The following is a 23,924-nucleotide window of genomic DNA, read 5'->3' on the forward strand; positions in this document are numbered from 1 at the left end:
ACTCAATGCAGGCCAATCGTTGATGGTTACGAACAACAGTGCTCGTAGATTAAAGATCTCTTGTCTATCCTCATCCCACACACGTACACCTTCTTCCTTCCAAAGCTGTAAAAGGTCATCAACCAACGGCCTTAGGTACACGTCAATGTCGTTGCCGGGTTGTTTTGGGCCTCGGATAAGCGCCGGCATTATAATGAACTTCCGCTTCATGCACAGCCAAGGAGGAAGGATGAACATACAAAGGGTCACAGGCCAAGTACTATGACCACTACTCAACTCACCGAATGGATTGAATCCATTAGTGCTTAAACCAAACCTTATGTTCCTTGCTTCACTTTCAAAGTCTGGGAATGTTCTATCAATTGATCTCCACTGTGCCCCATCTGCGGGGTGTCTCAGCATCTCATCTTCCTTACGGTCTTCTTTGTGCCATCGCATCAACTTAGCATTCGCCTTGTTCCTGAACAAGCGCTTCAAGCGTGGTATTATAGGGAAATACCACATCACCTTCGCGGGAACTCTCTTCTTGGGAGACTGCCCCTCGACATCACCAGGATCATCTCGCCTGATCTTATACCGCAGGGCTTCGCAGACGGGACAAGTATCCAATTTCTCGTATTCATCACCACGATAGAGGATACAGTCATTAGGGCATGCGTGTATCTTCTGAACATCCAATCCGAGAGGGCAAATAATCTGTTTAGCTTCATATGTTGTGGACGGTAATTCATTATTCTCGGGGAGAATCTTCTTGACAATGTTCAACATCCCCTGAAATGCCTTATCGGACACACCATTTTTTGCCTTCCATTGCACAAATTCTAGTGTCGTACCTAGTTTTTTATGGCCCTGCTGGCAACCTGGGTACAACAATTTTTGGTGATCATCTATCATGCGCTGCAACTTTGCTGCTTCCTTCTCAGTTTCGCAATCTCTGTATCCATCTCGTATCACCTGACCAAGGTCATCAGTAGGGTCATTTTCTGCAAACTCATCTTCATCAGCCTCGCCCATTGTAGTACCTGCAAAAGCTTGGCCTGCAACCCAGTCCGGAATGGTGTCATCTTCCTCCTCCTCCTCGCCATCTTCCATTACAACCCCTAGTTCACCGTGCTTGGTCCAAACCAAATAGTTAAGCATGAAACCGTATTTAAACAAGTGGCTGTGAATAGTCCCCCAGGAATCCTTTGAATACTCCTTCCTGTTATTGCATTGGAAGCATGGACAACATACGAACCCATTCTCTGGCTTGTTCGCTTTTGCCACTTTGAGAAAATAATGCAAGCCATCAATAAACACCTTGCTCCGCCTGTCTGCATTATACATCCATTGCCGGTCCATCTGCATCGTATTACGCATGAAAATGGATTACACTTGACAATGGATTACGCGTGAAAATCAATTAAAGATCCAAACAACATGGTACAATACAACAACATGAAGATCCAAATACACATATTTAAATTAAAGTCCCAAACACTGCATAAGTTGTTCAACTTGAAGACCGTGATCATCTCGCGAGGATGTCCTCAACTGGGCGGCACCGGTATTCGTCATGAAAGAGGTTAGATGCTACGGAAAAGGGGACACGGTCACGATGTCCGTATCCACTCTTTCTCGTAGAATCGAACCTCCTTCTTGACATACGTTGCTGCTCGGCGGAAAAAATCCTCGGAGAGATGAACACGGTATGCAAGTTCAACAAGTAGCAGAAGTTAAAAAACCATATTGAATTTGATAAGATAAACCGTCTAGACAAGGTAGCATATGGATTTAAACCACTGCAATAATGCATACTATATATGACACATCAATCTCCCTCACATTCTAGCTCAAAATACCTCTCCATTTTTCTACTTCATCATCACATTGTAGCAAATAATCTTTCCATCTCCAAAGAATAAATCAAAGCATAACACGAGGATGAAGTAGCAAACCTTCGCATTACTTGTGTTGGCCGAGTGAAATTCCCACGAAAATGAGGGAAAAAACTTCGGGCAACACCTCCCTTGCTTGGGCACCACCGGAGAGTAGGTGAAGCTCAGCTCTCTATCAATGTGCTGGACTGCTCGGGCTGGAGGAAAAAGAAAGTCTCTGTCTCGGGATATAGTGGGGGATGAGTTTTTATCCCGGTTAAAAACTCCAACCGAGACAAAAGGAAACACCTTTTGTCCCGGTTGGAAGTTAGTCCCGGTTGGAGGATCCAACCGGGATAAAAGGGACACCCTTTTATCCCGGTTGGAGGCACCAACCGGGACTAAACCTTTTATCCCGGTTGGATCCTCCAACCGGGATAAAAGGGTCCCGCCACCGACGGCCCCCCGCTAGCCGTTGCAACCGGGACTAAAGGGGGGCCTTTAGTCCCGGTTGCAATTACCAACCGGGACTAATGCTCCCCTCCAAATTCCCGCACCCCGGCGCACCCCCTTTTGTCCCGGGCCACTTTTAAACCGGGATAAAAGGGGGCGGATCGAAAGTCAGTTCTCTACCCGTGAAAGTTGTTACACTAAACTTACCATCATAATCACCTCATAGTAGCTTCACATACGTTTTGAGGTCTTTGATTCAATTGGGTGTCAAGTTGTAATCCTGCGCCATCATGAGGCGATGTCATAGTTATAAGCTTGCACATGAAGGTGATTCCCTTTTCATTACTCAGATATGTTGGACAAGAGAAACGTCAATGAAGATATGTACTGTGACAATTGGAAATTGCTTTCCGTTTGCTTGCGTGGTGATAAGATGGTTCCAGATTAATAAGCCCTCGTGGCAATGGACGTGCGTTGATGTAATTGTAATCATAAAAACAAGGAAATAACACGGTGTGTGGACTTGTAAAGTCTTCCGGATTATAAAGAAATAAATAAGGAAGAAAATGATGTTACTGACTCTTTCCAAACAGAAACAAGCACAAATGTCCCTCGCTCTCACCGGGTATTCCCCTTCCTCTACCAGTCATAGACGACTTCTGATCTGGTAGCGTTGCATCCAGCATCAATCCATGGGTTTCCTCACCAGCAGCTCGTTCCATTGCTAACAGGTGCGTGCCTGCGTTGGTTACATTTGTAGCGCAGTTCCTTTTGATTTCACTGCCCCGGTACTGATACTATCCTAAGCTCTTCAGAAATCATGGTTGTTGGTGCTTCCTTCATCCTTCTGCTTCCCATGGACCTCTCTTAGTCTGCCTATGAGCTGTAGTGCTTGTTGGTCTGGAACCTGGCGAGGTGAACATAAATTTCGTACCATCTCTGTAATCTGACGACCTCCTCTCCCTGTTCTGCACTTCTCCTGGCTGCAAGTCGCTCAAGATCTGGGCGGCGCAGCAACACGTACGCCGGCTGGGCGCATGGCTTGCGGCGGCGCGGTCGAGCTAGGCGCGGACGGTGTGTGGCTTGCGGAGGCAGCGAGCTAGGCGGACGTCGTGTGGGCGGCAGCAAGACCGCGGCAGGCAGTGCCATGTGACGGGGCGGCGGCGCTACCTCGCTGTGGACAGCGGAGCAGTGGCCCAGCCACGGCCGGCGTCGCGCGTGCAGCAGCGTGGGGGGGTTTCACCGTGGGCGGCCTGTGCGGGCGGCAGAGCAGGGGCCAGCCGGGGGCGGTGGCGCGGGGGACACGTCATGCGCTGGAGCGCGAGCCCAGCCACGCCTGGCCTCGTGCGGGCGGCTGAGCAGAGGAGCAGCTGCGGCTAGCCTCGCACGCGCGGCGGAGCGGGGGCCTCGCCATAGGCGGCGTAGCGGGAGCCTGGCGCCGGCAGCTGCGCGGGGGCCTGGCCTCGGCTCGGGGGCCTCGTCGCGGGAGCGGCAGCGGCAGTGGACGCGAGGCGGCTGCGACTGTTTCTCGTCCCAACCTCGTGCTGCAGATCCGGCATTGGCGAGCTCCGTTGGCGTTGTCAGGCCCTCCGCCGGCGACCATAAGCGGGAAAATGGGCGCCGCGAGGAGGACGGTGAGCGCAGCGGCGCTACGACACAACTAGAATTGTATCTTTTCCTGAGTGTTTCCAATTTGGTGGCCGACGGTTAACAGCTAACGGTGAGAGTTTCAGACTATACAGCATTTGGTCGGTGATTTATCGTTGGTGATTGTTTGTCCCAGATTCATCACCAGTTTGAAAATTTGTGAAGATTCTCGATCCCCGTCGGTCATCTGTTGGAAACGCGCAGCAAAACATGCGATTCTTGTTGTGGAGCTTCCAGCCGTGGCCCCCGCAAAGCGGCGTGGGAGGAAACTGCGCCCGCCTCAACGCGGTTCTGGCGGTCTTTGTCGCTTGGAGAATGTGCCGACACTGTTTCGTGTACAAACAATGTCTTCATTTTCTCCCTTCTCTCCTCGTTGACTCTCCCGCCATATCTTCATTAATTTATTTATTAATGGTATGGACACCAGCTGACCTAGAGGGTTTGGCAGTACCCTTTGGTGGCCATTGTTGCCTGCTTCAGCTATCGACTCATCTCGATAAAAGATACACTCCGAGAGTTAGAGCCTAGTCCTTGGACACCTCGCTACCAACTACCGGCTATCAATGATACTTATCCCTGTTTGTTTGAGATTATAATCTATCTAAATTATATAAGCTAAATTATGGGTCATGGGTACTATAGTAAAAGATCATATTGGGATTACAAATAATTTTAAATAAGCTAATCTTGGCAGCTTATTTCAGATTATATGTAGTCCCATGATGATCTTTTACCCTACTACCTTTGAACTATAATCTAGCTTATATAATCTAGGAGGGAAATAAACCATCACCTAGTAGGTTCCATCTATATAAGATATAGGTATAGATTTGCCTGCTGCCTAATTTGATCTAGGCAGCTAATACCTGCATATATGTCAGCCAAATTAATTAAAACAAGAAGCGCCAACGCTTAATTCCCATTCAATTGCAAGTGTTTATATTTGAGTAATAACTACTACAAACTTACTACATGTCGGCTTCTGCAAATATTTCTATTTTTGAATACACAAATTCAGTGGAAATATTAAAGCAGCAAATAAAAACATACATTTTGATTCAGCAAGGATCTGTGTATTTTCAAGTTGGAAATTCTAGACCCCCTATCTTCCAGCTTAAATGGCGCATGTATCTTCATGTGCGCATCTAACATGGTTCAAAATTATTTAACGTGACTTGACTTAGCCAAAACTTTATTATCAATTGGGTCTTTCAATCTTTTTACTTACACACGAACTAACCAGGAGGACTCTACATAATGGATGCTCGATCGACTGACTTGACTTTTCGTCCCGGTTGCATTAAATAAATTGGATATGTAATACGTACTTATCATATGGTACTACACATAGAAACTATATTCCTAATAGATGGTTTGATGAAAATTAATTCTCGTCCATTGCCCTATTTTATGTCTACTTTCCTCTGCTTATATCCCCTCCTTCCTTCCTTCGTTTTCGTGTTGAGTTGGTTTCTTGCTTGAGAAAATATTTCCTTCTCCCTCGTCCTTAACTACATTACCGAATCATCATTCTGCTTACATGCAGAAACCATTCATCCTAGCCATCCCATTGGGATTGCCCCCAATAGTTAGACTTTCTCTTTGCATGCTTTAATCTTTTATTTATGGGTTTGGAGCCTTCATCAAAGCATCGAATGCCATAAGTTGGATTGTGTTCCCTTGCACAGAGATTCATAGACTTGTCGAACTCCCACGCCCACCCCTCCACATAAGCATAGTGCATGCCCCTACATTGGGTCTCCTTCCCTCTTCCTTTCCGGCGAGCTGCTGTTAGGAAGAGACAAGGAGGATCCATCCCTTTAATAAATCTGGTACTTGTTTACGTTTCATCCAAATAAAACATCCATCTGTCTTCACCTTGGTCAATAATGGTAATGGTGAATCTTTTGCTATTGATGCCTTCTTCTAAAATAAGAGTCCTCCGGCTCTCTCTTGGGCTCACTATAGTGTTCCATCCGGAACAAGTGATGCGGTTGCATTGATGGATGGCAGCATAGGAGCAGGATCAGGCTTGAGGCACGGTCTTGTCGATGTTTCTCCAGCGATTGTATAGATTCGTTTGTCAGGATGGGTGACTAGTCTGGTCTTAAATATGCGCGTGCACGGGATTCGAATCCACGACCTCAAGCCACACGTGTAGCTTTTTTACCATCTCATCTACATAGCACATCTAACTAAGTAGGGGATACAATCGGAACTAAAGGTGTCTTCACGGATTTCGAAATTTAGACTCGGGACTGAAGCCTCTTTAATCCCGGATAAAAAAACAATCAAGATTTTTATTAAGGATGGAATGTCATTTTTTTCACTAGTCATTTTTTGTCTATTTATCCTCTCTTCCACTAGCGGCAGGATCGACTGTGATAGAGTATAGCATAGGGTGGCCATGGTTGCAATAGATACCGTGGAGAAGACATCTTTATCTAATTTATTGTAGTTTTCTTTTTTGGCATGACCTATTATGGATTGGTTCATGTATCTCCATATAGGTCATATTAACTCGATCTGAACTTGATGCCTGTCAATTTAATGATGCGCTTGTTGATCAATGTTGGGTGGTCTCAACAGCAAAAGAATCCATCAGCATGCCTTGTTCCATTAATCGAGATTATGTTTCCTTCACCGCAAATGCCATTCGTTTGGCAATGGTATTTGTTCCCACTCAATCTGTTATCCTTTAAGACAACCTGTTAACCCAGCATATACCAAACTAACGCATACTACATCTTATTTCAGATACGTTAGAGGGAGAATCAGTCAACCATAAACATCAATGTAGAATATAAACACTCTGTTAGTTAAATGCCACTGCTTTCGAAATCTCAACCTCCTCTTCATCCCTGTTGACATATTTCTGCCAGTCACACCATGATACGAAGAGATTTTTTTTTCTGTTAGTACAGGGCAAGCTAGCCACTGCCAGGATCCAAAGTCACTCATCGAAGAGTAAAGTATAGTAAAACGTAATATTCATAGATTAAACAAAGTTTGCGAGGTTTTCATCTCTTTGATGCAATGTCACTGTCGCCCCAACTAACGTCACATGTGATGGAGTTATGGAGACACTTGACCAGTTAATGCTGGACAACCCCTCGAAGGCAGTTTCTCATATGAGAAAGTGTTTGGTTGACCAGTTTTAATGCCCCAACTAACGTAGGTGTGTGGGTAGACTATTTCATCTCATGCTGCACGATCAAGGGAACTGTTTATTACCTTTTAAATTTTTGAACCTTAGGCTCCAGCAAAAAAAAAATGTTCTTGAATAGTAGAAAAAGAGCTTGTTTTACTTGCATCAATTCCTTTCTCTCATACAAGGAGGACTTACCGAACAACTGGATTGTTTCTCACTTTTGGCTGTTGTTGCCTAGTTGCTCTATGTGTCCTAGTCAAAATTTTAGATAAGGTCATAGAATTAATATGATAAATATCCTGAAAAGAAAGGTCTATATCAATTCTGGTCATGACGCCGACGCAAGCAAGCATAAAAATACAGTCAATGGGCGCCTTGGTCAACTCTTCTGCTGCCATCTTAGTAAACTCTTCTTATGGTGAACTTGCAGTTTAATACGGTATCATCGCGAGGTGTGCAAGTTATTTAACAACGGGTTGGTTAATCTCCAGCTATGCAACGAGACCAAATCTGCATCTTCTACCTCCTTCAATTGGCGGCTGCTTCAACCACGTACGTGAGCCTTCGTTCTCTTCTACGGACGCCTGCACCGAGCCGCCTGCGTGAAGGCCTCCATCTCCCAGCATCCAGGTTAGAAACCTAACGATTTTGCTAATGCTTTCAGTTGAGTCCTACATACTTCTTTTATTTAGGAACATACTTGTGTTGCTATGCTAGCACGGGCAACCGTAGCTGTGGCCTACATCCTGCGGCGGTGCGGCTAGGGCCTAGGGGTGGGCATTCGAGTAATTCTGAAATTTCGGGTTAGGTAATTCGGATAATCTAAATTTGGGTTTTCGAAACTGTTACCCGAGGAAAGGGAAACCCGAAATGTCGGGTTCGGGTAACGGGTAATCCTGATTACACAATGTCATAGTTCATAGGCATTCAGGCAGAGCATACAGCAGATTCAAACAGCACTTCAGCAGAGTTTCATCAATAACTTTCAGCAACTAACACATGAAAATTGCACAAGCATAAGTGCATCGCCAATTCACCATGACATTGACATCATCAGTCCATCGCAGATTCACAGCACAGACTCACAAACTCACAATGAGTCAGTGAGACCATCAGTTCAGACTCAGACGACAGACTCATAGTAGTACTAGTACCATACCAAGTTACCAACCAGATTACCAGTATCACAAATTCACACACAAACACTTGAGGTCATGACCACACTGAAGAATCTTAAAACAGATCAAATCTTGTAGTAGGAGAAGTGCAGGTGCAATTGATCTAATCATCACACAAAGACACAGAATGACACAAAATAGATTATTGCAGCTTTAGAACAACGGTAACTTTATGGCTTCATGCACTTCACCTGTGAATAGAAGAACATGCTCAAAAATAGAGAGCTATTTTCAGCCACTACAACATGGTATGATCAAGAACAAGTAACCAATTACATTACATAATGATTGATACCTTTAAGATATAGTTGTTCCGGGTTTGGAGGAGGCACACAGCCGGTCCTTGAACTTAGCGGAGAGTGTCATATGGATCCCCAAACTCCAAAATGCACACTGTATCCCTAAACTTGCTAATCAATTTGGGTGAGTTCCAAATCACCACTACCCAATTAAGTTAAAACGCTTGCGTGGCGTGCAAACTGTACGTTGACGTGCATGTCAGCTCCATCTTCTTCTCCCCATCTTGTCTTCCAGGTAGTCCCCTTTGTTGGTTGCCGTCCTCCTCGATCCCCTTCCCCATCGCCACCCCCGTCCCCTCCATCTCTTCCTTCCTCTGCGCTCCCGAACACCAGCCGCCCAATCTCTGCCTCCCCAAGCCGCTGCATAGGACTAGGGGACAGTAGTGCTGGTTGCCGAAAAGTGGTGGTTCTCGGCTCTGGGCTCCTGGCACTCTGTTGAAGGCCACCCGCCAGCCTATGGCCGATGTCGTCTAGCTTGGCGACGTCGGCCTCCGCCTCATCACACTAGCCGTGAAGCTTTCTGTGAGGACGCCAGCCGCTTCGACCCCACGCCAGGCACCGCCCACCCCTCACGAGCTGACCGTCCTAAAGCCCATGTTGTCATGCCTTGCGGTCCACATCCGAGCCGATCCCAGCCGAACCCCTCTCCATCCTGGCCGCGCGCCGCCCAGCCGAGCCAGCCCCTGCCAGCCATCCTCAAGCCCCATGGCACCATGCCTCATGGCCGGCATCCGAGCCGCCCCCAGCCGAACTCCTCCCCATCCCGACCGTGCATCGCTCAGGTCAAGCCAGCCCCTACCGCGTGCCCCAAGCAGCACCGCCGCTGCACCTCGTGCCGGCCGTCTCTGCCCCGCAAGCGGTTTAACTAAGGTAGTGGTGATTTGGTTCTCATGTGAGCCGATTAGCAAGTTCAAGGATTTAGATGGCATTTTGGAAGTTTGGGTACCTAGATGACTATCGCTGCCAAGTTTAAGGGCCGGCGGTGCATTTTACTCTTGCTTGAGACTTGGAAGTGGTAATGGTAGCCTTCTCTTTCCCTTTTCCATCACCTCCAAATTCTTCAATTAACCATGAAATTAAAGGAAATGAAAGCATGCAGTGAACAATTACATAATCAACAAAGAACAAATACATGGAGAAAATGCTGAAATATTGTACCTTTTCCAATGTCTGCTAATTCCTCCATACTCTCCTTGATGTTAACAGTAGTGGATCTTCTCAGCCAATCCTGTCTACAAACCAGAGCCTGTAGCATGAATGGAGTAAGGGAGGTATAAAAGTCATCTAAGATTCATCTAGTGGTGCTAAAAATGGACTGAGAAGCTATCGTTGAGATAGGTATAGCAAACACATCATGAGCCATGTGAGCCAAAACTGGAATATCTCTTCAAATATCTCTTCAGGTACCGAAACTAGCGGTCCCCTTTTGAAGGACCGGGATGAGCGACCAGTTGGGGGGAGGGGTGAATGATGGAAGCTTTTAAAAAATTCTCTTCAAGATCAAGGCTTATTATCCCGATTGCCACCCCAAACACACCTCGCTTCAGTCAACTCGTGACAAGTTCACCCTAGGAGCGAGTAGAAACGCTCAAAACATAGCAGAAGCAAATTGGAAAGAGCTCAAAGCATAGTGGAAGCAAATTGAAAGAGCTGCTCACTAATTACCAACTAAAACAAGAGCTCCGGTTAAGCATGTGAGACAATAGTTGAGCAAAGCTATTGAGCTACACAGCAAGCTACTATTGACCAAATGCTACCGCCAAACACATAAGCATATATATTATTCGGGTAATAAAAAGACAGAGCAAAGATTACTAATTTAAAAAGGAAGCTAGTTACTGTTGACACAAGCAAAGGAAGCTGCCACTTCAGAGACAAAGCAATGATTTCTCCACTATTCACAGACAATGACACTTCAAGTATTCAGTTCGTGCACCTGATCTTTACCTGAGTTCCTTGGCTTGGTCAGCTGCATTCAGAAGCTAGAAGCTGCACTGCTGTTGTTGCTGTTACAGAACCTTGCAGGCTTGCAGACACAACGAGAGCGGCTGCTGTCCCTGAACGCTGCCTCCCTTGGGCCATTCGCTCTGGCCCTGGCCTGCCTTGCGCTGGGCCACGAGCGTGCGCAGACGCCCTGGGCTGGCGGTCCCACGCTGGGCCTCACCCCGAGCCAGCCCGCTCCACCCGCGTCGGCCTGCTTCGCACAGCAGCTAGACGGGCCTGCTGCACGCGCAGGAAGCCAGGCGGGCCTTGCAGCTGCTGCCGGCGTCGGCCTGCCGAGAGCGCGTGCGTGCGCACCGCGTGCTGCTCGCTGCTCGCTTCTCGCTTCTTCCTCCTGCGCTCGAACAGAGAACAGAACACACAAGAACACGAAGAACAACTCCCAACTTCAAACGAAAAGTCCTCTCTCAAAACACCACGGATCAAACGAAAACTTAAGCCATAGAAGCACCTCCTTAGGGACTAATAGATCCAGGAATAGATCTCGAAAAGCTCAGATATTCACCACGGATTTTGGAGAAAATCGAATGCCCGACGAATAACACGGTTTAGCGGAAAACTTCAAATTCAAGATAAATTTGTGACGGATTTGAGGGATCACAATGAAGTCGCTTACAAGGGTCCTAGCAATAAATTCCTCCAACAAACCTCGTGGGATTTAAGCTCAACCACGAAGAACAAAAAAATCCTACAAAAATGCTCCGAAAAACCCGAAAAAGATAAATCGCAGATTCAAACGGGATGAAACAAGATGGCACGAAATTGATCTTTAGATTACTCCACCATGTTCAGTTAAAAGCTATTTCTAAGCACAATCAAAGTTATGATGGTAAAAAATCAAATCAAAGATCCCTCATCTCTCTCACACCTCCCAAAGACTCTCACCAACAAAATGAGAATCCCACCACCAAAGAGATGTAGCTGCCCAACAGCCCACTCCTCGTATATATAGCCATTTGGCACACAACAAAAATACCCCTAGGAGTAAAATCGTCCAACTTTTTTATCGTACATCGGACAGACCCGACGCCTTTACGACTTCGCTTCACCTCGACGCAAGTTTTGTAATGGTGCCACACATCCTTCAACTCGACGCCGTCCAGCCGCACTGGACTCATCCTTCGATTTTAAGGTCAAACCAGTCAAAACCTTTTGCACACCACGCAGGCGTGACTCATCCCCGGCTTTGAGGTCAAACCGCTCAAACCCTCTTGCACGCCCCGTAAGACATGACTCACCGATGTCGACGCGTGTCCAGCCTCCACCAAGCCTTCGCACCTCCAAGTCTTTCGCTCCCAGCTCTCGGGCCGCCTACTCGACTCGCCTCCGTCTTGCTTGACTCAACTGACGCCGTCTCCATCACCGTCCGTGTACTCTTGCTCTTCCGTGCACCATGTGGATCGACCATGACTCCATCCGGACTCCTCGAGTTCCTCGGTCCAAGGCTACTTGTGTCCATCCTTCACAGCCCTAGTACATCAGCATGAACCTTTCGCTTGACCTTCACCTCATGCTGTCGACCACCATGTCGCATTCTACACCTGCACATTACAAGCCAAGAGACACAACACACAACATATGGTTTACACAAACACCATAATACAACGCACACAACACAACACATCCGGTTAGCCGTTAGCATAATCATGCATAATATGAAATATGGACTCAACCGGTAAAGCCTCAAATCATCTAGTCAATTACTCATCACAAATATACTAAGGCACATCTCAACTTGGTCTCTCACCTTTCCACACCAAATATCTCTTCAACAGTAATGTTTGTATGATGCAAATATAACTTGTACCTTGGATCAAGGATGCAGCAACAAATATCAGTATCAGTAAGTTAATTTTCTCTTTGTCCTTCTCCTTTTTATTCTCCATGCCCTTGTCCTTGTCCTGCTCATTGCCATTGTCATTCTCCTTGTTGGTGTGCCAAACTCCCCAATACTTGTCAAATTTATCTTTCATTCTCTTGCCAATTTCTACCTGCAAAGTGTCTTTGCCATTCATCCAAGCTTGAATCAACAAATGGACTTCCCCAATGTACAAATGGACTTCCCCAATGTCATAAAAGAAGGCATTGCAAGTGACTTGAAGACTATATATATGAGACACGGACAGTAAGATCATGTAAATGCTCTAGAAATTCTGCCATCCTTTTGGCATTGTTCCAACCGTCTTCATCATGTGGTGACTGCAGCCCTGCCTCTCTTCACATAGATCAATAACATAATTGCTGTTGTCTTCAGCTAACTTCATGAACATCTTCTCATAGACAATTGCAGCTTTTAACATCAAATATGTTTAGTTCCATCTTGTTGGAACATGAAGCTTTACTTCCCTCAAATATAAATAATATTTCTCCCACTTAAACTCTTTTGACTCAATCTATTATTTTATTATGAAATATTTTACCATACTCTAACGATACATCTGGCCCTTTCATCTTCCTTCCAACAGTTTTAAACAATCTAATGCCCTGAGATTGTAGCAACATGCCTGTTGGGAGTCATTGGGACCTTTGAGGGACTTCTTAAATATCAAGTTCAGCTGCCCCAAACTTGAGTCCTCGTTTAAAAAGAACAAAATCTTTCTAACTATGTTAACTGTATAGATGAAATTTATGAGTCAATGATTGCACTCAATTCAAGATACTGAATTTTCCGAGTTACACTATTAAGTGGTACTACACGGTATACAAACACACAATATGGGTTCATAATTCCTTGTTGGTATTGTAACCATTTGTTAGTTTTTCATCCGATGGAGGAAAACTCCAAATTAAATACTATCAGCAACCCTCAGATCGAGAACCCTCAGGAAAGTCAGAAATACTGTATTGTACTACTTCCTTCATCCCAAATTGTAAGTCATTCCAAGAATCTTGGAGAGTCAAAGCATCTCAAGTTTGACCAAAATTATAAAGAAAATTATAAAGATTTATGACATCAAATAGGTATACTATGAAAATATAATTGATGAAGAATCTAATGATACTTAGATGACATCATAAATGTTATTATATTATCATATAAATTTGGTCAAACTTGAGATACTTGGACTCTTTAAGATTCTTGGAATGACTTACAATTTGGGATGGATGAGTAGTTTGTTTGATTTTTCGTGAGCATTAACTCGACAAGGCTTCTGCACATTCTGACTTGTCTTGCTTGATGGAATAACATAGTACTAGTTCAGCAAAACAAAGTATATAGAAATAAAAACTATACATTACACATTTTATTCTGCAGAAATGGGTGATCAAGAACATGAAGACCTGGAGCGTATCTTGATTGAAAAGAATGCCAATGCAATCCCGCTATCATACACATTTTTGAAATATATTACAAATAACTTCTCTCATGAGAGAGAGATCGGTCGTGGGGGGTTTGGAATTGTCTACAAGGTACGATTTAATTTTGTGGGTAGCCTTGCTAAATCATCTTCTAGAACAAGTTCCAGCGAAACTAACTGCTAATGTAAATGCTACTGAGATATTTTTTTTGGTAAAGTAGGGAGTTCTTCGAAATGGGAACGTAGCCGTGAAGAAACTTTCCAGAACAGATGACATTTCGGAGAAACAGTTCGAGGATGAGCTTTTTTGTTTGATAAGGGTTAAACACAAAAATATAGTGAGATTTTTAGGCTATTGCTCTAATATATCAAGAGAAGTGGTACATCACAATGGGAGAGACATTTTAGCAGATGTCCAACAGAGGTTCCTCTGTTTTGAGTATATACCTAATAAAAGCCTAAAGCACTATCTTGAAGGTATCACTACAACACTTTTATGTGCTGGTTTCCTTTTATTTATGTTGTATACAGCTAAACTGGATGCCAAGTCTTCTATTTTCAGGTGGCTATCAATTTAGCAAGCTTATTTGATGAGCTTTGTTGAAATTTTGAGTAATTTCGTTAGGAATCATTGTCATTACATTGGAAGAAATTTCATTACTGAACTAATGAACCACTCCATACTTAAACAGTGTAGAGTAAAATTAATTCACTTGAAATGTTTTTGTTGTAATATAGAAAACGAACTCATTTGGAGCAATCTTGAAACGAGCAAGTTTTTTGTCACTTGAGATGCTTACAGTTTCTTTATTTAATTTCTTATTAAGAGCTTTTTACTTACATGGATAGATGAATCTTATGGACGTGAATGGGAGACACGTTACAACTTGATTGAAGGAATTTGTCATGGTTTGCAATATCTTCACAATGAACAACGCATCAATCACTTGGATCTTAAACCTGAAAACATTTTGCTGGATTATGGGATGGTTCCAAAAATAACAGATTTTGGCTTATCGAGACGCTTTGGAGAACAGTCAAGAATAATTACTAAAAATATTTATGGAACACTGTAAGAAAAACATCTTGAGAACTCTGTTCATATTCGTGGCTTCAAATCTATTGGATTGCTTTTTGCCAGGATGCTTAAAACCATTATACTGTGCTACAGGGGATATCTTGCACCGGAATATTTAAACTACGGGAAATTATCATTCAAGTCGGACATATATAGTCTGGGCATCATAATGGGAAAAATATTAAGGGGAAATAATGATATCCTTGATTTTCAAAATGTAAGTATAGTTTGCCTAACGATTTCTGTGCCATACATTATAGGGTTACATTGTATTTTTTATATTACATTACAATTGCCTAGAAAACAAGAATTAGAAACACTGTCTGCTTGCCAATTTTGTTGGCGTCACTTTAAAGTCTATTTTTAGCCCATTATACTTATCATTTTTATTTTTATTTAACATTTTGGTCACCTATGAGATGTTAGTCAAACATGAATATATTTTCAAGGGGAACACAGTGAATGTATAGTCTTTAGTACACCAATGCAAAAAAATTATGATTGTCAACGGTATAAGACAGTTTATGGGTTCAATTTTCTTATGATACGAGGAGGCATTAAAAAGCAAATTGAGCATAGCTCAACTGGTAACAAGGTTCCCTGTGGTGGAATCTGCCCACCAGGATTTGAATCCTCGACTCGGCGCAGGTGCTCGCATATTTCTGGATTTATTCCATGATTTAACTAGTGTTATTCTTTTAGTGGTAGGCGACATGCCCATCGATAGCGAGGCACCTATGGTGACTTCGCCAATCTCGAGATCAGCCGGCTCAGTCTCCCATAGAGTGTAGTTTTGCATGCATGTATTCGTAGAGGTGAGTGTATGCGAGCATCTGTATCTGTGTTTTGCAAAAAAGAAGGCATTAGAAGGATGGAGGACATGACGATGTATGCTGTTATGATAATATCTGCATCAGTTGAACATTCCACAAATTTTACCAGCAATGATTTTGCGCAACAAATAGGTAGAAAGTTCAGTATTTAAAATATTCATGTGTTTCAACTAAAAAATATTGATTAAAACGTGAACTGAAGTACAATTTGTTACAAAAATGTCGGAGGACAAAATCAAGATATGCTTGTTATTATTGTGTTTCAAACATGTATTCTTGGTGAAGTGCTATGAAATAGATTCATTTAGCATATCATACATATTATGTCTATGAAATGTATTCACTCCCCCCGCCCCCCCCCCATCTCTCTCTCTCCCCCTGTGTGTGTATTGCATTGGTATGCGTTGTGGGCATGGATAAATATTAATAAATCGGTGTTAATATCAATATTAGTTCCTGATGAGTTTGAGCCTGTATCTTGCAGTGGCACAAATCACAAGTTACAGACAGTCCACAAGTGAAGAGATGCATTGAAATAGCCCAACTCTGTGTCAATGCTGATGAACATAAAAGACCTACTATAGATGAAATCATTGCCATGCTAAATGAGATCCACATGTCAAGAAGTAATTCAGTGCCTTCACTAGAAAAGGTAAATTGACCAATTAATGCTTGATCTCCTCAGGGGAGGAAAATATATTTTCCAATTGATTTGAAATGAGTTCGTACCTTATATGTTACAAGTGTGCTCCACGAAACCACAGTACACATTTTTGTAGCTAATAAAATATGAACATGTCTACAATTCTTCTCATAAAGAAAAGGAAGTACACAGCGAAACGCTGCTATTCTTCTGACGGTCTGTCAAGGGTCTTTCTAACAACATGCATGAGAACGTTGCAATCCATATATTTTTACAAGCAAATTCAGAATGATGTCTTATACATTGTCCCGTATTTTCTACTCTTATCTTAACTTGATTGCACCATTAGCTACCTTCTTTATGTATACATGCACAATTTAGAGAATAACTAGGGTAAATGATCGTTTTACCTATCTATATATTAACTATTTTGCCAAACTGTGAACAAACAAATATATATATATTGCATTATGTTACAGATGGAAGGCCAGAAAACACAGCCGCAACACGTGGCACCGATTGAGCGTTCCTCCGTGGAGCATATGCCAGGGACAAAGGCAGGACCAGAGTGGAATCGAGAGTCAGCCAGAGCATCAAGTAGTCAGCCCCCGCCAGTACGTGCAAACAAAGAAGCACAAGATGCCACCACCACTCAGGTAAGCTCACTTACCATACTACTATTACGCACTTAACATATCCGGTCGCTGCAATTGCATGGATCTGTAGCTTGTTTCTGCAGTTTTAGTTTCAATTAATAATTAATCTCCTCTAATTTGGCGTAGCGACGAGAATAGGGCTTAGGGGAAGACATTTTATGTGCTACGTTTTTTTGAGCAACACTTTACGAAATCTGTGAAACGGTGCCATTGCCAAAAGGATAGTCTCTTTGATGCAACTAATTTTTGGAATTTTAATATTATTTTAATGGCTGACCAACTGCCAGCACAACTGAGACTGCCGTTTTCTGGCTCACGCACACGTTTAGAGAAACTCAAGTAGATCCCCTTTGTCCTGTTTCATGGTTTCAGGATACTTGCTGATGGGTCATGTAACTTGTGAACGAATTTCAAAAGCAGACAGTGGTTTCTATCTTCAAGGCTTTTAAACACGCTTCCATCGACGAGGACTCGTTTCTCGGCCGCGTGGTACAGGCAGAGCTGCCCCGCTTTCACTCCTTGATGCCGTTCAGTTCCGAGACGGCAAGCACACCTCCTTCTGGCATGACTGGTAGCTCCTGAGCACTCTTGCAGACACTTTCCCTGCCCTGTACTCCCACTTCACCCAGCCAGCTCTCTCGGTCGCTGCGGTGATAAACAGCAACTTCTCCGGCAATCTCAGACCACGTTTGACCCGACTTGTAGCTGAAGAGAAGAATATACTACAGGATTGCTTACAACTCATCACCCTCTGTCAACGACAGGATTGACGCTACCTGGATGGCACTCCCAATGTCGAATTCTCCACCAAAGGTGCTTATCTGAGGATGCATGCTAATGACACATTGGACCGGACGCCGCTCGCCTCTGGAGCACCAGACTTCCTGGGAAGGTCAAATTCTTCGGATGATTACTCTACCATGGAAGTCGCAACACCAGGGCCAATTTACATAATAAGCAAATCCGATCGCTTCAAGAGTCATATTGTGAGCTCTGCACAGGAACCCAGGAGACCGACGAGCACATCTACCCCCGTGCAACTGCCATCTGGTTCCGACTAGGAATTGCAGTCACTGCAGGGAATCACAAAATGCCCTGGCTCCTCGGTTGTACGCTTCAGCTGCCCGACCAAGTTCGCACTGACATTTTCCTCACTCTTCTCTGGCACATTTGGTAGGCAAGGAATGCCAAGATATTTGAGCAGCAAGATCTCCCTCCTCAGGAAGTGCTTCGTTGAGCGGCACGGGATCTAGACGACTGGAGCTGCCGCTACCCAAGAACAGCTCCGCATGTACAAGTCTGGCAGGATTTCCTTTCCTCAAGTTGTTAGTTTTCTTGAGGCCACTTCTCTCTTCTGGCTCTTGTAATCTCATCCTCATGTCCACCCCAACTAAAGTTTATAGTCACTTAGAGATTGGAGGTTTTTCTAGGCACTGTTTGGTTACTATGGACTATCTGTTTTGGTGCACTTTTAGTTCCTAAACACTCAAACAGGTGGACTAAAGCTAGGAATAAAGACTTTAGTCCTCTAGTCCACAAAATTAGACTAAAGTGGACTAAAGGGTGTCCAGGACACCTGCCCCTCCCATTTACTGCCGTCCCCCCCTCGCCCTCCCAATCCCGCAACCAGCTTCTTCCAGATGGTTCCCTGCGTTCTCCACTCCCCACTCCCGCCGCTTGCTCCCCTCCACACCGCCAGCCGCTCCCGCCGCTCGATCCCCTCTCATCTCCGGCCGCTCCTGCCGCTACCTCCCCTCCCCACTCTCACCGCCGCCACCACCCCGCTCTGTCCGTCCCCGCCGGTTCCTCCCCTCCCCGCTCCAGCCGCTGCCACCACCCCTACTCTTCCTCACGTTGGATCCACCACCCCCGCTCCTCCCCACGCCGGATCCACCGCCTCCGCTCCTCCTCATGCCGCCGCACCCAGTCCTCCACACCACTGCACCCACCATGGACCACTACAGGGATTTCTTCTCTCAGGCTTCTTCATCCGCAGCTACCCGAAGCTTCCGCTCTTCCCAGGATGCCGGCGACGAAGACGACTTCGGCCCCTTCACGTCGCCGCCGGCCCCCTGCCTTTCCGCTCCCTGCCACTACATGGAGCACCTCGACCTCAACTCCCAGGCCAACGGCTTCCCCAACCTCGGCTCCTACAGGAGTACCTCCAGGCGGACGATGTTGGAGGCGACCATGGGCTACCTCCTCATGCCCCTAGAGGGAGAGTGGTTGGTCGTGGAGGAGGCCGTGGAGGTCGCCGGTTGAGATCCAGTGGATCCGGCGGTGGCAGAGTGGGAGGACATGGGGGAGCCATGGCTACTAGCGGAGGTAGAGGGGGGAGCCGTGGGGGATCGATGGTACACCATGGTGGATCCTCTGTTGGCGGCCACACCTTCGAGTCTCCACAGGAACTTGGTGCCTTCGAGGAGGAAGATGAAGATGGCTCTGAAGCCCGATCCCAGACGGTAAGCTCAAAGCCCATCTGCCTATGATCCTATGTTGCCTATGAATGCTCTGAATTCATGTGAATGCTTGTGATCTTGTGTTGCCTTTCAATGCTCTGAATTCTTGTGAATGCCTATGATCTTGTGTTGCATATGAATGCCCTGAATCCCTTTTGAGTATGTCATGATCTACTAGAATATTACCTGTGGTATTGATCTATTCAGTTCATTTTCAATATGTCATGCCCATTTTCAGTAGTTTGTCATGCCCTGTGGCACCTTTATTTTTTGTAATAGAATCTTTATGACAAAGCTAATTGGTCCGAGGAAAACACACATATTTTTTATGATCTAGTGGTCGAACAAATAAGGGCAGGCAATTGCTTGAATGGTACAATGTTAGGTAGAGGTTATAATGCTATGAGACAAGGTTTTCTCTTAAAGACTGGCCTCAACCTTTCTACCAAGCAAATGAGGAACAGATGGACACAATGCAAGACTTTGTACACCTTCTGACTTATGTTGAATATGAGTACTGCTCTAGGCTAAAGACCTGATGGTAATGTCATAGCATCTGTATCATGGTGGAAAAGGGAGACAGAGGTAACTAAATCACTTTTCATTCACATGTACTCTATGTCTTGCTGTTTCTTATGTAACTGATCACTTGTTTTTATTGTTTGTGGTTTTCAAGGTAAAACTGAATGCAAGAAGTTTAGGTTAAAAATGAGGGAGGAGATGGAAAAGAAGAAGAAAATAAGGGAGGAGGAGAAACAGATGGAGAAGAATGAGAAACAGAGGAAGAGGGATGAGGCCCTAGAAGACATAGATAGATGTTTGGAATTGGTAGTGGAGGCTGGAGCAGGGTACAACGTAGATGAGTTTTTCATTACTACTAGACTCTTTTCTTCTGACTACAATCGACATGTCTTCCACAAGATCAATAGTAAAGAGGACAGATTGGGATGGTTGAAGAGGGCAAGCTAGGAATTTCGTAACTACCGAGGACATGTTCTGTTAGCTTCACCTTCTGTGTTAAGACCTTATATTATATTACAATTTGTGTTAAGACCTTATGTTAAGAATGTGTTGTTGTTACTTTCTGAAATGGTACTGATTTGATGGTTGTTGTGTTACTGTGTTGGTAGTCATGTGTTATGGTGTTGATGGTTCATGTGTTACTGTGTTGATGGTACTAACTTGTTCCTGTTACTATTTGTAGGAAGAAGATGATGGGTCTGATGATGATCAAAGGGAAGAAGATGATGGAGATGATGATGATCAAAGAGTACAAGAGTATATATTGGAGTGTCAGAAGAAGAGGAGAAAAATCATGACTATGGCTGCTGCAATGATTGGTATGTATCATCTTGATACTTACAAGAATAAAGTAGAATATAGAGTAACAACATAAAGTGGCTTTGAATGGGTCATGAAAATACTAAGAAATAGGACAGCTTGCTTCAATATGTTTAGGATGAGTCGGTGTGTGTTTGTGAAGCTCCATAGTTTGCTAGTTGACTCATATATATTGAAGTCCATAAGGAGGATGTCATCTATGGAGGCTTTAGGGCTATTTTTATGGATATGTGGTGCCCCTCAGTTTGTTAGACAAGCTGAAGATCGTTTCACTAGGTCACTGGAGACAGTATGTAGGAAGTTTGATAAAGTACTATAGAGTATGAGCAAGCTAGCAGTTGATATCATTAGGCCAGTTGACCCAGAGTTTAGGAGTGTGCATCCTAGGTTGCAATCTCCTCACTTCTCTCCGTTCTTTGATAATTGAATTGGAGCAATAGACGGGACACATATCCCTGTTGTAGTGCCAACTAGCAATGTAGTACAACATACGGGAAGGCATGAATATACAAGTCAGAATGTGATGGCCATATGTGACTTTGATACGAGGTTTACTTTTGTCATGGAGGGATGGTCTGGATCAGTTCATGATATGAGGATGTTCAAAGATGCAATTGACAAGTATGGAGACAAGATTCCACATCCACCTGAAGGTATTGACGTGTTCTTTTGTCTTTTGTCTCATTATGGCAATACTTGCTATGTGACTTACATAAACCTTCTGTTATGAATGTGTAGGCAAGTTCTACTTTGTTGACTTGGGTTACCCAAACCGACAGGGTTATCTTGCAGCATACAAAGGTACAAAGTATCATCTCCCGGAGTATCAACAAGGCCCAATGCCAAGAGGTAAAAAAGAGCAATTTAATTATGCACATTCTTCACTTTGTAATGTCATTGAGCGGTATTTTGGAGTTTTGAAGATGAAGTGGAGGACATTGCTAGATCTACCTAGTTATCCTATGCCAAAACAGAGTCAAAATAATTATTGCGTGCATGGCAGTACACAATTTCATTCGAGAGAGTTTTTTAGGGATGCGGATTTTGATTTGGTTGATCATGATGAGAACTATGTTCCATTTTGCGAAGGGTCGTCTTCTCAAGGAAATGTATCAAATATACATCATGGAGACGAAGATCAAACCATGAATCAATTCCGTGATTGGATAGCAGATGGTTTGTTTAGTAGGTCATAGATGTGTATGAACTATGATATATGGATGATTTTTTTTGAGTGTATGAACATTTCTATGAATGTATCACAGTTTTTATTATGTCACATGCGTACAAAGGAAGCCAGCAATGCGGCATAATGGGTAGAAACAGAAGCCAAAAACGCTAGAACATGAAAAAAAGAAACAGAAGCTGGCGCCAGGAGAAGGAGCGGCTAGAAATTTAGTTGGCGCTAGAAACAGACTTGGTGCCAGGAGGAGGAGTGGAAGCGGTTGGCACCAGGAGTAGGCGTAGGGGTACTAAGGGGTAAGGAAGAAGGGTAAAAGGATTTTTGTTCAACATCATTTATGGACTTTAGTCTATGAAACGAAACATGGGCGGGACTAAAGTTTAGTCCATGTACTAAAGGAACCATACACCTAAGCTAAAAGTTAGCCAGCAAAGTTTTGGTTGGGTTGTTTGGATCCCTTAGCTAATTGCTAGTTGTCGAAAATAAATGACCATTCTACCCTTCCTTTATTGCTTATTGCTTGTGGCCCTCATGTTTTGGCGCCAACACCACACCGCTGCTGCTCTGTTGCCGCTTCTCTTTGCTCTGCGCGCCAACACATTACGTTTTTTTCTGCGACAACACAGCACCAAGGTGCACCTTTGCCGCTGTCTGCTTTTGCGTCAGAACAACAGCACGGAGGTGATCCTCTCATTTAAACGCCAAAACATGCAGCCAGGTGCCTCTTTTTTTTTTAACACCAACATATGCCAGCACATATATTTAAGTTATTTAAAATAGTAGTTGGAAGGAATAGAATAAAAATGTTCATAGTTCATACAAACTCAAAACAAATTATAATACGTCCAAAGTTCATACAAATAGCCTAGCACAATTGCTCCGCAAACAAAGCATCGGCAAGTTGGTCACGAAAAGTGTTTCCATCTTCATCACCTAAATGATTGTAGCCTGGTTGAGATGAGGATGATGCCTTCGTCTTGATCGCACGTGTCAAAGTCTACATGCATGTAGTTATGAAGTGCCATGCATGTAAGGATTATTTTGGTTTGTTTTGCCATAGGATAATTTGGTAAGTTCAATAAAATCCTCTACTTCATCTTCAAAACACCAAAAGAGCACTCAATGATGTTGTGAAGTGAGGAATGTAAATAATTGAAATGCTTTCTTTTAACACTTGGTCTTGGACCATTGCGAAACTCTAGCAAATGGTACTTTATTCCCTGTATGGCACGAGATATCCTAACCGGTTAGATAACCCGAGTCAACATGATAAAATTACCCTACAAACAATTATTCAAAAAATATCAGAAAATAAAAACCCTCACAAAAGTTGGAAACTGAACTTGTCATTTCAGTTTACCATGTGGAGGATGTGGGACCTTATCATCATATTTGGTTATAGCATCATTGAATACCCGCATGTCATGCACTAGTCCTGACCATCCTACCACAGCAAAGGTGAATTTCATATCAAAGTCACATGTAACATTTGCAAGGTGCTAGAATAACTAACCATGTGAAACAAACTAATATTTGCTAGGTACCGAACATTTTGTTGAGGCACTACTAATGTGAATAGCAACAATTAACAATAAAAGGTACTGAACATTTACAATCATCACATAACACACTTAAAATCACATGAAGTGGTTTAGCCAATTTTAAAACAGCTTTAAACAGTAGGAACAGGGCCATCTCTTGTACAACTGATAAGCTCATAATTTGAAATATTGAAGCCAGATAAACATTTAAAGCTATCATGTATGCTTATGGTGGAACTATCAGCTACAACAACACAAGCCGACAAATCACCATGTGAAATTTCTGCTTCAACGCCTATCCATTGA

General features: G+C 43.9%; 1 protein-coding gene across 5 annotated transcripts; it reads left to right on the top strand.

The window, feature by feature from the left end:
- Positions 1-2,743: 2,743 nt before the first annotated feature.
- LOC101756042 (cysteine-rich receptor-like protein kinase 19) lies at positions 2,744-22,168 on the top strand. 5 transcript variants are annotated; one of them, XM_022829294.1, is made up of 12 exons: positions 2,744-3,040; positions 7,538-7,737; positions 13,842-13,996; positions 14,106-14,361; positions 14,734-14,956; positions 15,056-15,179; positions 16,280-16,447; positions 16,918-17,094; positions 20,758-20,893; positions 21,479-21,547; positions 21,633-21,743; positions 21,984-22,168. In XM_022829294.1, the coding sequence occupies exons 3-12, from the start codon at positions 13,844-13,846 to the stop codon at positions 22,088-22,090; spliced, it is 1,524 nt and encodes a 507-aa protein (XP_022685029.1). In that variant the 5' UTR covers positions 2,744-3,040; positions 7,538-7,737; positions 13,842-13,843; the 3' UTR covers positions 22,091-22,168. The 5 variants fall into 5 exon arrangements, 4 of the variants coding, with proteins under 4 accessions (XP_022685029.1, XP_022685026.1, XP_022685027.1 ...); XM_022829291.1 differs by having other exon boundaries at positions 21,633-22,168; XM_022829292.1 differs by having other exon boundaries at positions 7,599-7,737; positions 21,633-22,168.
- The last annotated feature ends 1,756 nt before the right edge of the window (positions 22,169-23,924 follow it).

The sequence above is a fragment of the Setaria italica genome, chromosome VIII (assembly GCF_000263155.2).
Source record: "Setaria italica strain Yugu1 chromosome VIII, Setaria_italica_v2.0, whole genome shotgun sequence".
In the NCBI taxonomy this organism is placed as follows: domain Eukaryota; kingdom Viridiplantae; phylum Streptophyta; class Magnoliopsida; order Poales; family Poaceae; genus Setaria; species Setaria italica.